The 15219-nt window shown below is 34.0% G+C and overlaps 2 protein-coding genes, 2 long non-coding RNA genes, 11 other non-coding genes and 2 pseudogenes across 15 annotated transcripts; 1 reads left to right on the plus strand and 16 right to left on the minus strand.

The window, feature by feature from the left end:
• Positions 1–2326: 2326 nt before the first annotated feature.
• Positions 2327–7609, minus strand: LOC101891851 (uncharacterized). The gene is made up of 13 exons (XR_009343166.1): positions 7370–7609; positions 7104–7160; positions 6852–6900; positions 6582–6639; positions 6329–6377; positions 6061–6118; positions 5812–5860; positions 5542–5599; positions 5275–5337; positions 5017–5063; positions 4768–4825; positions 2873–2917; positions 2327–2663 (listed from the first exon to the last, which is right to left on the minus strand). It is a non-coding gene; the product is annotated as an uncharacterized LOC101891851 (long non-coding RNA).
• LOC131804593 (small nucleolar RNA Me28S-Gm1083) lies at positions 4886–4977 on the minus strand. Its single transcript, XR_009343178.1, has one exon. It is a non-coding gene; the product is annotated as a small nucleolar RNA Me28S-Gm1083 (small nucleolar RNA).
• LOC131804599 (small nucleolar RNA Me28S-Gm1083) lies at positions 5131–5225 on the minus strand. Its single transcript, XR_009343184.1, has one exon. It is a non-coding gene; the product is annotated as a small nucleolar RNA Me28S-Gm1083 (small nucleolar RNA).
• Positions 5408–5505, minus strand: LOC131804597 (small nucleolar RNA Me28S-Gm1083; annotated as a pseudogene).
• On the minus strand, positions 5675–5773 carry LOC131804600 (small nucleolar RNA Me28S-Gm1083; annotated as a pseudogene).
• Positions 5931–6023, minus strand: LOC131804604 (small nucleolar RNA Me28S-Gm1083). Its single transcript, XR_009343188.1, has one exon. It is a non-coding gene; the product is annotated as a small nucleolar RNA Me28S-Gm1083 (small nucleolar RNA).
• Positions 6193–6287, minus strand: LOC131804596 (small nucleolar RNA Me28S-Gm1083). Its single transcript, XR_009343181.1, has one exon. It is a non-coding gene; the product is annotated as a small nucleolar RNA Me28S-Gm1083 (small nucleolar RNA).
• On the minus strand, positions 6448–6540 carry LOC131804605 (small nucleolar RNA Me28S-Gm1083). Its single transcript, XR_009343189.1, has one exon. It is a non-coding gene; the product is annotated as a small nucleolar RNA Me28S-Gm1083 (small nucleolar RNA).
• On the minus strand, positions 6716–6811 carry LOC131804598 (small nucleolar RNA Me28S-Gm1083). Its single transcript, XR_009343183.1, has one exon. It is a non-coding gene; the product is annotated as a small nucleolar RNA Me28S-Gm1083 (small nucleolar RNA).
• On the minus strand, positions 6971–7063 carry LOC131804595 (small nucleolar RNA Me28S-Gm1083). Its single transcript, XR_009343180.1, has one exon. It is a non-coding gene; the product is annotated as a small nucleolar RNA Me28S-Gm1083 (small nucleolar RNA).
• On the minus strand, positions 7237–7332 carry LOC109613964 (small nucleolar RNA Me28S-Gm1083). The gene has a single exon (XR_009343182.1). It is a non-coding gene; the product is annotated as a small nucleolar RNA Me28S-Gm1083 (small nucleolar RNA).
• LOC131804594 (small nucleolar RNA Me28S-Gm1083) lies at positions 7491–7581 on the minus strand. Its single transcript, XR_009343179.1, has one exon. It is a non-coding gene; the product is annotated as a small nucleolar RNA Me28S-Gm1083 (small nucleolar RNA).
• Positions 7610–7818: 209 nt separating the features above from the next.
• LOC101901110 (H/ACA ribonucleoprotein complex subunit 4) lies at positions 7819–10963 on the minus strand. The gene is made up of 6 exons (XM_059127571.1): positions 10807–10963; positions 10303–10671; positions 9780–10031; positions 9187–9461; positions 8460–8882; positions 7819–8394 (listed from the first exon to the last, which is right to left on the minus strand). Exons 1-6 carry the CDS (start codon positions 10817–10819, stop codon positions 8179–8181), a joined length of 1548 nt encoding a protein of 515 aa, XP_058983554.1. The 5' UTR covers positions 10820–10963; the 3' UTR covers positions 7819–8178.
• LOC131804603 (small nucleolar RNA snoR639/H1) lies at positions 9017–9156 on the minus strand. Its single transcript, XR_009343187.1, has one exon. It is a non-coding gene; the product is annotated as a small nucleolar RNA snoR639/H1 (small nucleolar RNA).
• Positions 10125–10265, minus strand: LOC131804602 (small nucleolar RNA snoR639/H1). Its single transcript, XR_009343186.1, has one exon. It is a non-coding gene; the product is annotated as a small nucleolar RNA snoR639/H1 (small nucleolar RNA).
• A 1691-nt stretch (positions 10964–12654) lies between the features above and the next one.
• LOC131804570 (uncharacterized) lies at positions 12655–12989 on the minus strand. Its single transcript, XR_009343168.1, has 2 exons — positions 12898–12989; positions 12655–12840 (listed from the first exon to the last, which is right to left on the minus strand). It is a non-coding gene; the product is annotated as an uncharacterized LOC131804570 (long non-coding RNA).
• A 50-nt stretch (positions 12990–13039) lies between these two features.
• LOC101900578 (large ribosomal subunit protein eL31) lies at positions 13040–14150 on the plus strand. The gene is made up of 3 exons (XM_005190204.4): positions 13040–13128; positions 13423–13682; positions 13786–14150. The coding sequence occupies exons 2-3, from the start codon at positions 13459–13461 to the stop codon at positions 13934–13936; spliced, it is 375 nt and encodes a 124-aa protein (XP_005190261.1). The 5' UTR covers positions 13040–13128; positions 13423–13458; the 3' UTR covers positions 13937–14150.
• Positions 14151–15219: the final 1069 nt, after the last annotated feature.

Raw genomic sequence — 15219 nt, forward strand, 5'->3', positions numbered from 1 at the left:
ACGTGTCTGGAAAAATACACAGAAAATGTAATAGAAAATCAATTGTTGCCACAAGCTGTTTTCAAACATAGACATTAAAAAATACTTTTGAATGAAATACAAATTAATCTATTAAATATTTTAGCTGCATTCTCGCATAATTTCCGAGGAAGAAAAGTAGTAAAACAAGTAAAGAAAGTCGTAAAGTCGGGCGGGACAGACTTAATGATACCATACACCACTTTGCATATTTAGTAGAGCTTCACATAAGAATTAAAAGTTTTTATGGGATAATTAAATCATACAAGCTATGATTATAATTATAATTTAAAGTTCAAATGACTAAATATGCCGAAGAATTTGTATCTTTTCAATTGGGGCTTGTATTGCCCATTTGGTGCATAATTAACTTGAAATCGGATAAAGATATATATGGGAGCTATATCCAAATCTGAACAGATCTCGATAAAATTTGGCAAAGATATTTCCGAGCTGTATTTGATATATTTCCTTGAATATCGTTGTTATGGAGTGCATATTACGGCTGCGGAGGACAAAAATAGCAAATAAGATGAACAATATATATGAGAGCTATAGCTATATCTGAACTGATTTCGATCAAATTTGACATACTTATTCTCAGGCCTAATTTAATCGTATGTGCAAAATGTCATACTATTTGGGTTGATATTACACGTTTGTGCACAAAAAAGGCAAATCGTACGAAGATATATATGGGAGCTATATCTAAATTTGGACCGATTATCTCCAATTATCGTCCTTGGGCCAGACAAATGATTTGTGCAAAATGTTATCTGGATCGGACAATAGATACGATCTGTAATTTGTTTACAAATATACATGGGCTGACGGACGGACTGGCAGACATGCATAAATCGACTCAGAATGTGTTTCTATGCAGATCATCAAAAGGAACTATGGGTCTATCTCGTTTCTTTTTGCCTGTTACAAACAAATGCACAAAGACATAATACCCTGACCACCTGTGGTGTAGGGTATAAATACCATCATAACTTCGGTCACTGCTACGGCAAAACAAGAACTTGGTATTTCTGCTAGTAAAAATGGGTCTGTTTCCAGTCCCAACCAAGAAGTATATTTAGTAAGACATATATGTTAAAAATCCAATGTATTGTTCGAATCGTTTTAGAGAAACTGGCCGTATGAGTTTCAGAAGAGTGAATCACAACACCTCACAGCACCTCCTTAATTGCACAGCCAAATCTACCCATCTCACTCAAGAAGATCTTAAATTAGCTGAATTTTTAAACCTTGAGCTTGAACCAGCTTAGCAGAATGCAAACACCTATATGTACTACTGCTACAACAACACCTCGGTGCACTGGCATCGGTTGTCCCCATGACAACCGGGTTTACGATACGGAGCCACTCGAACATTATTTGTTCAATGCTTTAACATGTGACAGGAATTTGAGTTTTGATGGCTATAAAATACTATTATTGGTATATATAGGAGCTGACCTTAACCTTAGTTCTTCATCAATATCTTTCAGTGGAAGTTCCATTTGAGGTAAAGCTATAGGCAGTAGTCTAAATCTCTCTCAAGAGTTCACCACATGACCAACGTTGAATTTCAACAGAACTGGAAAGTGATGTAATGTCTCCAAAAAGATTTGGCCTATGAACTCCGAAAGGAGATCAAGGTCACTCATATCCATGACGAAGCTGGACTTGAAGCTTGTGGTGGGCCTAATTACAGGGGAGTGACGACATTGAGAAAGAAACAGACGGTGGAGCACTTACTCTGCCACTGTCCAACTCTTATAGGAGTGAGACATAGGCTATTGGGTAAGCAAATTCTGCCAGACTTGTCCTCCCTCTCCGACATCGAGCAATCATTCTTCAGTTAGCCAGAAGGCTAAAATGACTAAGGACGACACGCTGATACACCGTGGATGCAAACCTACTAACTTCCCCACTCTTTATTCAGATTCTTAATTCTTCACATTCATTTCCTCTCTATTCTATTCTCCTATCTTCTTAATGTATGATGAACGCAATGGACCAATAGGTCCATCTCCGAGTGGAGTGGTTGTTTATACATCATTTAACCTAACCTAAAAGCCCATGTTACGTTTAATTAATCATGGTTTACTAAGGTTAACGTGGACATACAGGCCGCCCTATATCCTTCGTTATTTCAACATGCATAATATACTTCTTTAAAATTAAAAAAACGTGTTTTTTTGCAAAAGATTTATTTTATTTATTTATTTATTTATTTTTGAATTGGGTTGGAACAGAATAATTTCAAAATAAAGGCATTCTTGTTCACACCTTAAATATATCGAAAAATTACCTGAAAACGAGAAAGAAAATAGAACAAAATTAATTGTAATTCGGAATTAAATGATCGAAGAAAATTTTTGAGCTTTTAATGTCAGTAGGACCTATTTTTTAGGGTTGTTGTTGTTGCGGATTTATGTGATCATGCCACATAGTCAGAGTCCCTTTTTCATCATGTTCAAATATCACACAGGGAAAGAAAATTCAACAAAAATATAAACTGAATTTATTCTGCCTTTTCTTTCTGTGTGCAACTCCTGAAGAATGAATGAAAATGAAAAGAGAAATTTCAAATTACCTTTTAAGTGCGTAACTCCATGTTCTCCTTGAACATAGATTTTCCGATGCAAATCATTCTGAAAAAAGAGTGAAAAACAGAAATTAGTAACATATTTTAAGAGGAAAACAACTAATTATTTGGAATTATATTTCAGCAGGACCTATTTTTAGGGTTGTTGTTGTTGCGGATTTATGGGATCATGGCACACAATCATAGTCCCTTTTTCATCATGTTGAAGTGTAATTCACGTTTTTTTTTTTTTAATTTTTTATAAATAGTACATACCTCTTTTCTTTAAGCTGTAGATAATTAGTTTGGTTTCTGCATTACCTAAAAATACAAAAAAAAAACATAATTACCACAATTGTAAAGGGCTGTCTGTCGAAGAAATCAATATATTTTTAATGGGTTTTAACTATTCAGCAGGACCTATTTTTAGGGTTGTTGTTGTTGCGGATTTATGTGATCATGGCACATAATCATAGTCCCTTTTTCATCATGGTGATTCATGTGTGTTACCAAGCAATTGCTGCTGGTCTTGTATTCTGTGGACCCTTAATAAAATAAATTAGTTTGTTGCTGGGTTTACTTTTAATTTCATCTACCCCATATGAAATATGCCTTTAATATCAAGCTAAAAAAAAAACTGCATCAACTTCAGACTGCTGTCATTTCTAAGCCACTCGTCCGACAGTGGTTAAAATTATTCCAGTGACAGCTCATTATATTGTTTACAAGCGTACAAAAGCATTTTGGTGAAAATTTTCCAGAAAAAAAGTTATTTGTGATGAAATTCAAGCGTGATAGGGTGATTTCTTTATATTTGGCTGGAAAACCACAAGTGGCTATAGTTAGAGCACTCCAGCATTTAAATGTGAATAAATCTTTTGTGTCTCGTACCATCGCTCGTTACCGAAAAATGGCTCGTGAGCTGAACATATCGCAATATTCCTCCATCCATTCGGCAAATATTGAAAAACGAGCTGGGGGTAAAAGCCATTGAAATTCCAAAAAGTGCAAGAACTTACACCACAACAGAAAGCAAATAGACTGAAACGAGCTAAAGAGTTGCTTCGCTTGGCCGAAAGTGGTGAACTGCCGAATTTGGTATTCTTCGATGATCCTCAGCCACATGACTACGAAAATAGACTCAACGACAGAGCTAAAGAATTGCTTCGCTTGGCCAAAAGTGGTGAACTACCGAATTTGGTTTTCTCCGATGAGAAAACATTCGTTGTCCAGCAGTTTGTAAACAAACAAAATTATCGCGTTTACTTGCCAAAGAGGTCAGCAGAAAATGTGCACCTTCGGTTGGCCACCAGATGGTGTTGGTGTGGGTCGCCATAACAGTCGACGGTCGCTCTCCGCTCGTATTAATCGACCGTGGCATCAGAATAAATGCCGAATATTATAGCGAAATTATTCTGGAGAGTGTACCAAAGCCATGGGTACGCAAACATTTTGGGTGCAGACCTTGGACATTCAACAGGACTCAGCACGCGCCACCCAAGAATGGTTACAAAATGAGGTTCTTCTTCGCTTCATTTCCAGCGCACATTTCCGTTGGACTATTGTGTCTGGAGTATTTTGGAAAGCAAGGTTGGCACTAAAAAATACCAAAGCGTCGATCAGCTCAAGCTCAATACCGCAGAGCAACATTCGGACAGCGTGTGACGGTTTCATTGGCCGTTTGAAGGCCATAATTCGTGCCAAGGTGACCCAATTCGAAAAATCTAAACTTATTCTAAAATTTGATGCTACTTCCGACATTTTTTTGATTTCATTCAAAAAAAATTTAAAAAAAAAATGTAAAATCTATGGCTTTTGACTTTGTTGCAGTTTTTTTATTTCACCCTGTATATATATATCAGCAATACCCCCGTTCATTGAGGAGTTTTTAACGTACATTTGAAGCGTATAATTCAACAATTTTTAATTCGCGGCAAAAGCGATTAAGTTTATTTTGACAAAAGTCCACAGAAACGCATTTTAAATGAGAGCTGCTATTTGTATATCAGACCTTTAAAATTTTGAATGCACCATTCCATCTTCTCGGCCACAATGTGGGGAAATAAATCAATGATTTTTATTTGCAGGGTATGAAATATTAATAGCAATCCTCATAATAAAAAATTTATCGAAAGCGAAAAAAAAAAACTATTAACAAAGAAGAAACTTACCAAAAATGATCCGAAATTTCCACTCCCTGCCATTTTTTTAAATTAATGAGATAATGACCTGCAAAAACATTATTTCTATTAGTTTTCATATTTGGTTGCCAAAAAAACAAACTATATTTCAATTTCTTCAGTAAGACCAATTCGCATTCAACATAAGAAGTTTCCAAAACTTTCAGTTAGGGGCGAAAGTTAAATTGTCATCATTTCAAGAAAATGAAATCGAATGCAATAAAAATTGATCATCCTTACCTTTTTTATTGTTCAGTTTTAAAGGTCATCAAGTCATTCCGACAAATCTGAAAAAGGGGAAACATTCTGTTATTTTCTATTTCTAAATAATAATTTCAAATATTTTATGTATTTTTTTTTCGTTCAGTAAGACCAATCAAAGTCGCATTCAACATGAGAAGTTTCCAAATCTTTCAGTTAGGGGCGAAAGAATTTGTCATCATTTTAATTGAAATTGGAGACAAGTTAAATAAAAAAGCGTTTAATAATGTAACTTACCATTCAGAGCAGTCGTGGAGTCTAACCAGAGTAAAATAGCAGGGATTCAAATTGTCCAAATGCCTGCAAAGAATAAAAAAATATTTATTAGATTTTTTTTCTCGATGTATTAAAAAAAAATAAATAAAATTTGGTTAAAATCTCAGTAAGACCAATCATATTCGCATTCAACATGAGAAGTTTCCAAAACTTTCAGCTAGGGGCGAAAGTTAACTTGTCATCACAATATACCTAGTGCTATAAATTATATTTTATATGGATACATACCTTTCTTCGGGTCGGCTTTGTCTGTTCGAATTCACCATACATTTCCAGCTTTCAACATCTGAAAAAATAGCGAAAATAATTTTATTAAAAAAATTTGTTTTTAATCTTAATTGTTTATTATTCTTGAAACAAAAGCTTATTTTCAGTAAGACCAATCTTATTCGCATTCAACATGAGAAGTTTCCAAAACTTTCAGTTAGGGACGAAAGAATTTGTCATCATTTTTTAAACAAAAGGTAACTTATAATTCAAAATAATATTGATGCTTACCTTTCCGTTAATCTTCCTGCAATCCAGAAAATACTAAGCAGTATTTGACCTGTAATAAATAAAAAGAAAATCTATCAATAGTTTTATAATTTTCTGGACACGTTTTATGCAGTGAAATGATGCTTTCATCAGTAAGACCAATTCCGCATTCAACATGAGAAGTTTCCAAAACTTTCAGTTAGGGGCGAAAGTTAACTTGTCATCACAATATACCTAGGGCTATAAATTATATCTTATATGGATACATACCTTTCTCCGGGTCGGCTTTGTCTGTTCGAATTCACCATATATTTCCAGCTTTCAACATCTGAAAAAATAGCAAAAATAATTTTATTAAAAAATGTGTTTTTAATCTTAATTGTTTATTATTCTTGAAACAAAATCTAATTTTCAGTAAGACCAATCTTATTCGCATTCAACATGAGAAGTTTCCAAAACTTTCAGTTAGGGGCGAAAGAATTTGTCATCATTTAAAAACAAAAAGTAACTTATAATTCAAAATAATATTGATGCTTACCTTTCTGTTAATCTTTCTGCAATCCAAAAATTACTAAGCAATGTTTGACCTGTAATAGATAAAAAGAAAATCTTTTAATATTTTTATAATTTTCTGGACACGTTTTATGCATTGAAATGATGTTTTCATCAGTAAGACCAATTCCGCATTCAACATGAGAAGTTTCCAAAACATTCAGTTAGGGGCGAAAGTTAACTTGTCATCACAATATATCTAGGGCTATAAATTATTTTTTATACGTATACATACATACCTTTCTCCGGATCGTCTTTGTCTGTTCAAATGCACCATATATTTCCTGCTTTCAGCATCTGCAAAAAATGGAAAAAATAATCTAATTATACATTTTGCTTTTAAATAGTAATTGGCTATTATTCTTGAAACAAAATCTAATTTTCAGTAAGACCAATCATATTCGCATTCAACATGAGAAGTTTCCAAAACTTTCAGTTAGGGGCGAAAGAATTTGTCATCATTTTAAAACAAAAATTAACTTATAATTTAAAATAATATTGATGCTTACCTTTCTGTTAATCTTCCTGCAATCCAAAAATTACTAAGCAATGTTTGACCTGTAATAAATAAAAAGAAAATCTTTTAATATTTTTATAATTTTCTGGACACGTTTTATGCATTGAAATGATGTTTTCATCAGTAAGACCAATTCCGCATTCAACATGAGAAGTTTCCAAAACATTCAGTTAGGGGCGAAGGTTAACTTGTCATTACAATATATCTAGGCTATAAATTATTTTTTATACGTATACATACATACCTTTCTCGGGTCGTCTTTGTCTGTTCAAATGCACCATATATTTCCTGATTTCAGTATCTGCAAAAAATGGAAAAAATAATCTAATGATACATTTTGCTTTTAAAGAGTAATTGGCTATTATTCTTGGAACAAAATCTAATTTTCAGTAAGACCAATTCGCATTCAACATACGAAGTTTCCAAAACTTTCAGTTAGGGGCGAAAGATAATTTATCATCATTTCTTAAACAAAAAGTAACTTAAATTCAAAATAATATTGATGCTTACCTTTCTGTTAATTATCCTTCAATCCAAAAATTACTAAGCAATGTTTGACCCCTGTAATAAATAAAAAGAAAATCTTTTAATATTCTTATAATTTTCCGGGCACGTTTTATGCATTGAAATTATGTTTTCTTCAGTAAGACCAATTCGCATTCAACATAAGAAGTTTCCAAAACTTTCAGTTAGGGGCGAAAGATTATTTATCATCACGGATACTTTCAATACAAATCTAAGTACATACATGTTTTAAATGCTTACCTTTAAGAAAATCATTTCAACTAAATATCCCTTTTGTGTGGCATCAAGAAATCTAGAAAGATAAAACAAAATTTTATATAAAACCAACACTTTTATGTTAAAATGTACACTCACCTTTGTTTTCACGTTGACAACATCGCTTGTGAAAATTAAATCTACCCATGGAAAGTGATGGAAAATGAAAAATCGAATAGTTTTCTTTTTTAATTTCTATTTTTTCTTTATAGAAAAATTAGCTTTGATTTTATGTAATACAAAATTCACATGTATTTTAAAAATATAAAGAACTAAAACTAATAGTTTGAACTCTATTTTCCCTCCGAAGCGGAAAAAGTAATGAGGTCTTAATAACTAAAAATAGGGTTGGCTGACAAAGATACCAACTGCAACTATCAACAAATTTAAGTTTTGTTTTATATAAAAAATAAACTTAACATCATTAGTTGTAAAATGCATTGCTCATACGGAAAAAAGACATCAAAAACATACGATTTTTTCAACTCTTATAAAACCAGAGTTCTTATGAATTATGTTACAAAAGTAAGGTCCCTTTCTTATTCATCAGCCTTCTCCCTATCTTTGTCCTTCTTCTTCTTCTTTTTCTTTTCTTTCTTTTCACCCTCAGCGGGAACTTCTTCTTCTTCGGCTATTAAAGAAACATCTGGAGTTTCTTTGTCAGCCTTGTGTTTCTTCTTCTTTTTCTTCTCGGATTTTTCAGATTCCTGGGAAGCTTCAACAGGAGCTGTATCACTGGAGGTACTTAATTTACGCTGCACACAAAAAAATACAATAATATATAAAAAACTCATAATTATTATATTACTTTATCGCTTACTTTTTTGGACTCTTCCTCATCATTTGAGGGACTTCCGTTTGTGGCTTGTGGTGCAACAGCTGCGGCTGGTTTCTTTGAGTTGTAATCAACAAAACCAGTTAACCATTCCTTGGGAGTATTTTCATTTGGTCTACCATATTTATCTAATTTGCCAGCTGCAATTAAAGCCTTCTTAGCTGATGCTTTAGGACCCAAGCCCCATTTGCGTGGATATGTATCTCTTTCCATAATGACGCGCTTAATCTTGGCAATAACACCATGATCACAAGAAGCCATGGTGGCAGTTGTCATTTGAGCAATGGCCAAGCAGATGGCTTCACCTTTGGTGGTGCAAATAACAATTTCTTGGTCGATTTCAATACCATCTTCATAACGCAAGACACCAGTCAACATGATTTTGGCACCATAACAAATGGCATTTACCTGGAAAATAAACAGAAACATATTTTTAAAAATTTGAAAAAATAAATAACTTTTAGGTACGACTAAAAACATTTTGTTTTGCTTGTTCTTGTTACAGTTTAGAAATCTTCTTTTAAACCAAATTTTTTGTCATTTGTACTCTGAAATTTACTTTGTTTGGAAGTGGAGAAATTCACTACACAACATACACACATCGGAGCAGGCTTAATTTTCCCAATCATAGTCACGATGTAAACTAGTAATATATTCACACCGCCGGCTTATATCATGGGGTCGTTCCATACATAAATTTTTCTAGACTTACCGAGCTGTCCTTCATAATGACTCGTTTGTGATTGACCAAAAGACCTTCCAATGGCTTAATGACACGCCTCAACATAGATTCATCCTTGTGATTTTCATACAAATACATGGCGTCCAGAACATCGTGCATTGTCACCATGCCATCACGTTCCGATTGAATGCCAGAGCGTACACGACGCAACTCCAACATTTGACCACCAACGCCGAGCACCAAACCAAGATGTACACACATGGTACGGATATAAGAACCAGCCTCACAACTAACCCAAAAAACACCTTCAAATGTTCAATACATATACACATGATGAGGAAAGTTAAAATATAGGCCCATTTGTGGTATTGGGCCATGGAATTGAAAAGAATAAAATATTGTTTAGAAAACATGAAACTAAAAAGATGTACAAATGCTTCCCCTTTGGGAGAAGACAAATGGTAATTTTAATGTCGCATTTCCGAGTTAAATAATCCAAAAGGCAATTAACTCGCAGAAAAGAGTTGCAATGCTCACAGAGTAGGAAGGGCATGTGCAAAACAATTTCCATTGAAATGCATTTTCTAAGATTTTGTAGAAAAAATTCAAAGATCATAACTTACCCATGTTACGCGATTCATCGTAGTCTAAGAGTTTGCTGTCGTAAACAGTACGAACACGCAATTGACGTTTTACAGCCGATATTAGGGGAGGACGTTGGAATAAGGCACCTCGCAATTTTTCCAAACCCTGACGTACTTTGGCCACTGATTCAACACTTGAGTGCAATTTGAAAATAGCAACGTATTCTTTACCAGCACTTTGCTGGGATTTGACCAAACGTGTTGCACGATCAATGCAAACAATCAAGCAACCTAAAAAAAATAGACAAGAAAAAATAACGGCAATGAGTAGATGACACAAAGACCACATGTTAAAAACGTGCTCTCTACTGTTGTTGTTGTTAGTGTACTCTGAAATTTACTTTGTTTGTTAGTGTGGGAAAATCACTATACAACATACACACATCAGAGCAGGCTTCATTTTCCCAATCATAGTCACGTTGTGAACTAAAGAAATATCCACACCGCCGGCTTATATCATGGGGTCTGCGCTTTTAACCACAAACACATGGATTACACTTACCAGTTACTTTAGGATCCAGAGTACCGGAATGACCAGTCTTTTCGACTTTCAAAATTTTCTTAATCCATGCCACAACCTCGTGGGAACTGGGATTGGAAGGTTTGTCCAAATTAATGAAACCCGATTTCATGTATTCCTTGATATCACGGTTCAACGGTGACGAGCCACTTGGCAGTGGAGTATAATGATTTGTACGCACATTCAGTTTGTCGAAGTTTTTCAACAGCAATGGCCATTGTGAAGTGTCCAAGGTGGCTTTTTTCTCTGAGGGCTTAACTGTGAAGTTTCCAGACTTCTGTAAAGTACCAATATCATCGACATCAACTGGTTCTTCCTTGATCTTCTTCTTTTTCTTCTCTTTTTTGATTTCTAAAAAGATTGAAAGTATAAAACGTGGTCACAAACTTGTTAATAAAGCATAATCAACAAGTCTTAATTATTTTCCTGAATGGAAATCGTTGCCGAATTTATTTTGATGCAATGAAATTTGTTTATTATACTTGCCTACGTCAGCCATTGTTTTTTTCTTACAGAAATTATCACTTTTTATTTTAACTTTTTCCTATTTTATTTTTTTGTCTGTTGGTGCGTTGTCTATCAAACACACGTGCAGACCGAAATGAAATGAGAGGTTATTAGGGATCGACAGCTCGACTTTCGACCTATCAACATTTGGAAAACATCGAATAATCGATTATGTTTTGCCGTCGACTTTTCAAATATCCGGTTCGACTTTTTGAGATACATTATTAAATAAATAAAAATTGAAAATCTGAGAAAAAATTAAAAAATCGAAATAAATATACACCTGTACGTTTTTGGTACATATCACCAGTTAAAAAGGAATTAGCTCAAGATAGAATTTACGTTTGGGCGTTTCTTAAGGTGAGAACACCTAAAACAAGGTTTTTACTAGTTTAAAGCATGGTAAATACCATGGCAGAAGAATACAGGTAGATGCATCAACGCTTGGGAGCATTGATATGTCAAAAAAATTTAAATGTTTTTTCAAATATAAGTAGATTTTCATATACTTTCATATACTACGTCATTCGGAGGCTATTATAAGTCGCGTTTTTCAACAATTTTTACAAATTTAAATAATTTTTCATTCAACATTTTCAATTCCAAAATTGGTTTGACAGTTCATTGTTCAAGCAGCTGTGTCGACGCGTCTATCTATATTCTTCTACCATGGTAAATACTTGAGATAAGAATACATAAATCACTTTTTTGACTGGCTTAATGTGATAATACATAAAACACTTATTTGACTGGCTTAAGAAATCGGCGGGCTTCTTCGTAGGAACAAAGGAGTTTTATGTTCGCTTAGTTCGATCAGCCTAATTGCTTTTTTCCAAAACTGCAATAATGTATTTACTACGATACCAAAATTTTCCTTTATTATATTGACAAATATCGCAAAACTAGTGGATTCTTGTAGGTACTGGAACAAAGCAAATGTCATATTAATGTCATTAACCATTTCATTCATCTGACCCTGTTTAAATCGGCAAGGGCAGATTATATTTAGCTACTTCGTTCGAATTTTTATTTTACATTTTGAACTGTCAAACCAATTCTTATATTTAAAATTTTTATTGGAAAATTGTAAAAATTAGTTAAAATTGTTGATTCATGCATATCATAACAACAACAACAACAACCTTCAATTGGCGTCGTATTACAAAACATATAAAAATCGACTTATTTTTAACAAGGCGTTGCATGCATCTACCTGTATTCTTCTACCATGGCGCCAGCAAATGACACAATTACTGAAGATAGAACAAATTCATTCATTCATTCTAAATTCATTTTTTTCTGTCAAAACAAACAAAAATTTTGGGTTAGTGCCCTTTTTTTATTTTAATAAGAAATAAAATAATTTGAAATTATTATAAATTTAGTTGCAAAAAAGTGCCTATTTTCGATGTTAATAGGCTACAAATTTTACAATTTTGGGAAAAAACTGTTATGCCCTTATTTAGGTTCAATTCATGGTAGATGCATCAACGCTTGGGAACATTGATATGTCAAAAATTTTAAATGTTCTTTGAAATATAAGTAGATTTTTACGACGCCATTCAGAGGTTATTATAATTCGCTTATTTCAACAATTTTTACAAATTTAAATAAATTTTCATTCAACATTTTCAATTCCAAAAGTAGTTTGACAGTTCATTGTCTTCTTCTACCAAGGTTCAATTTAAATTTGTGGTTATGTTTTATGGTTTTCCCAATGTAGGAATTTTGCATGGTACAATGAAATAAAGGTGACCTCATTTCAAATAAGCATTCCCAGCTCTGCGTTTTCTATAATTTACCTTGCCAAATCTCACTACATAAAAATCAGGTTTTCATCTCTGATTTATGTATTTACACATTGACATGAAATAATGCTTTATGTATTGTACATCTTATAATTAGTTCTTTATATGGGTGCTATGTCAAACCGTGGACCTAGTGCAGTAACGACAAACGTTCTTCATTTTTGTTTCCAATTTGAGGCAAAATATCAACCTGCAGCAGAATTCGCTTAACAATTAAAGACAGACATTCAACAGAAGAATTTATACAAATTTTTACACTTACCTTGACTTATTTTTTGGCCAATATTGACATAAAATCACGACACTGTGCGATGCCAAAATACGATATACGCCATAGGAAGTTCTTGTGCGCCATCTACATACATCGCCTTGTACTATACTCATTTAATCTCCACGGTTTCCATTGTTTATATTGACATTTGGCCATGACGTTTGACGTTTCGGAATTTGACAGTTTTGCCTTTCTTTTACGTCAGGCTTTCATTTCCGATAGGTTGGTTTTTGTGAAATTTTTCTAAAATAAATCCAAAAACATCTGAAAAATCCTTTAATTTAAATAAAAATGAATTGTTTTGCCATTGAAATGAGTGTTGTGTCAAATAATAACAGAGAAAATTCCATTGCAACTAGTGAGAAATAGTATTTAAAATAGCTTAATTAAAATGGCTAGCTGATGGCAGGGCTGCAGTGCAGCTGCAATGAAAAATATAAATTTTATAAAATAAGATGTGCTAATTTAAAGTGAGCTAAACGAAATCTGTTTTATGTTCTTTTTTTTTTTTTGCAGGACTTGGAATAGCAGATAAGCATCTTCTTAAACAAAATGGTTAAAGCAAAGGGTGAAAAACGCAACAAATCCGCCATCAATGAAGTGGTGACCCGCGAGTGCACCATTCATATGTCCAAGCGCGTGCACAACATTGGCTTCAAGAAGCGTGCTCCTCGTGCCATCAAGGAAATCCGCAAATTCGCCGAAAAGGAAATGGGCACCACTGATGTCAGAATCGATACCCGTTTGAACAAACATATCTGGTCCAAGGGTATTAGGTGAGTGTGTGTGGTCATTATTGTTGTTATTTACTGACAAATGATCTGTTGCTGTGTGTGTGTGTGGGATGTAAACAATACTAATTAATTTTTTCTCTTACAGATCCACTCCTTTCCGCGTACGTGTACGTTTGGCTCGCCGCCGTAACGACGATGAGGACTCTCCCAACAAATTGTACACCTTGGTCACCTATGTCCCCGTCCCCACTTTCAAGAACTTGCAAACTGAAAATGTTGAATCCAATGACGATTAAACTAATCGCCACCATCTAGACAATCCTCCATTCCCATGAGAACTATGTATTGCCAGCTAAGGCAATATGTTTTTTTCAAATTGGCAAGGATTTGATATTTGTTTGTTTTAAAACGCGGGCTTAGATTTAAACAAGAAAATGAAAGTACATTTATTTTTTATGGTGAATAAAAAAACTTAAGAAAAACAAAAAGTTTTACCATTTGAAATGAAAAGTTTTTATTTTTTTAAATAAACCAAGCGGTGCAAGCGTGTGTTGAAGGAAGAATAAAAAAACTACGGGCTCTTTAACACTTTTTTTGAAATGCGAATTCCTTTAGGATATTATGGGAACTAAAATAAAACAATATAGTTTTCACCTAGCCTTTCACCCAACTGTTTATCATTCCTTATATCCGTCATAGATATAAACTCCTGCACAAATTTGATTTTTCTCAGTCCTTGTTCGAGTAATAACCTGATTTTCGGTCGATCGAATATATTAAGAAAATATTAAAAAAAATATATTGAAACATTTTTTTATACCCTTCACCATAGTATGGGGGGTATATTAAGTCATTCCTTTTGTAACAACTCGAAATATATATACCCCACAAGAATATATACTAGATCAACATAAAATTCTATGTCGATTTAGCAATGTCCATAGGTCTGTGGAAATCACTCTAGCTTCCGAACGAAATGAAGTAGGTGGATAAAATTTTACTCAAATATGCCTGCAAGACTTTTGGTATTGAATGTGGGCCTTGTATGTTCACGTTTTGGTATAGCCCTCATACAATAGTACCTCCCTATTTTCGGTATTTTGGTGATTTCGGCTACATTATTCCCCCGAAATGTTTCAAATTTTGTATTTGAAGTTCGTAATCGCAACTTCAGCCTATGACAGCAAATTCTCCGTACAGGTCCACGCCTTCGTACAGCCCCCAAATAACGGCGCCGCCCGATATTTTGATAGTTTCAGCGGCATTATTCACCGGAATTGTTTCAAATTTTGTATCCTAATGGATACTATAGCTAAAGACAGAAAATTGTCTGTGGAGGTCCACGTCTTCGTATAGCCCCTATATAACGGCACCTCCCGATATTCGATATTTTGATGATTTCGGCGAAATTATGCATCGGAATTGTTTCAAATTGGGTATTTGAAGTTCGTAAAGTGTACTACAGCCTATGGCCGAAAATTGTCTTTGCAGGTGCACGCCTTCGTACAGCCCCCATATAACGGCACCGCCCGATATTCGATATTTTGATGATTTCGGCGAAATTATTCACCAGAATTGT

The sequence above is a fragment of the Musca domestica genome, unplaced genomic scaffold (assembly GCF_030504385.1).
Source record: "Musca domestica strain aabys unplaced genomic scaffold, Musca_domestica.polishedcontigs.V.1.1 46, whole genome shotgun sequence".
NCBI classification, from domain to species: domain Eukaryota; kingdom Metazoa; phylum Arthropoda; class Insecta; order Diptera; family Muscidae; genus Musca; species Musca domestica.

Coding starts and splice junctions, on each gene's coding strand:
- LOC101901110 (XM_059127571.1), bottom strand. Junction 9,462..9,779: donor CGATGAATCGCGTAACATGG/GTAAGTTATGAT, acceptor GAACATTTGAAG/GTGTTTTTTGGGTTAGTTGT. Junction 8,395..8,459: donor ATGAGGAAGAGTCCAAAAAA/GTAAGCGATAAA, acceptor TTTTGTGTGCAG/CGTAAATTAAGTACCTCCAG.
- LOC101900578 (XM_005190204.4), top strand. CDS start 13,459: ATGGTTAAAGCAAAGGGTGAAAAACGCAACAAATCCGCCATCAATGAA. Junction 13,683..13,785: donor ATCTGGTCCAAGGGTATTAG/GTGAGTGTGTGT, acceptor TTTCTCTTACAG/ATCCACTCCTTTCCGCGTAC.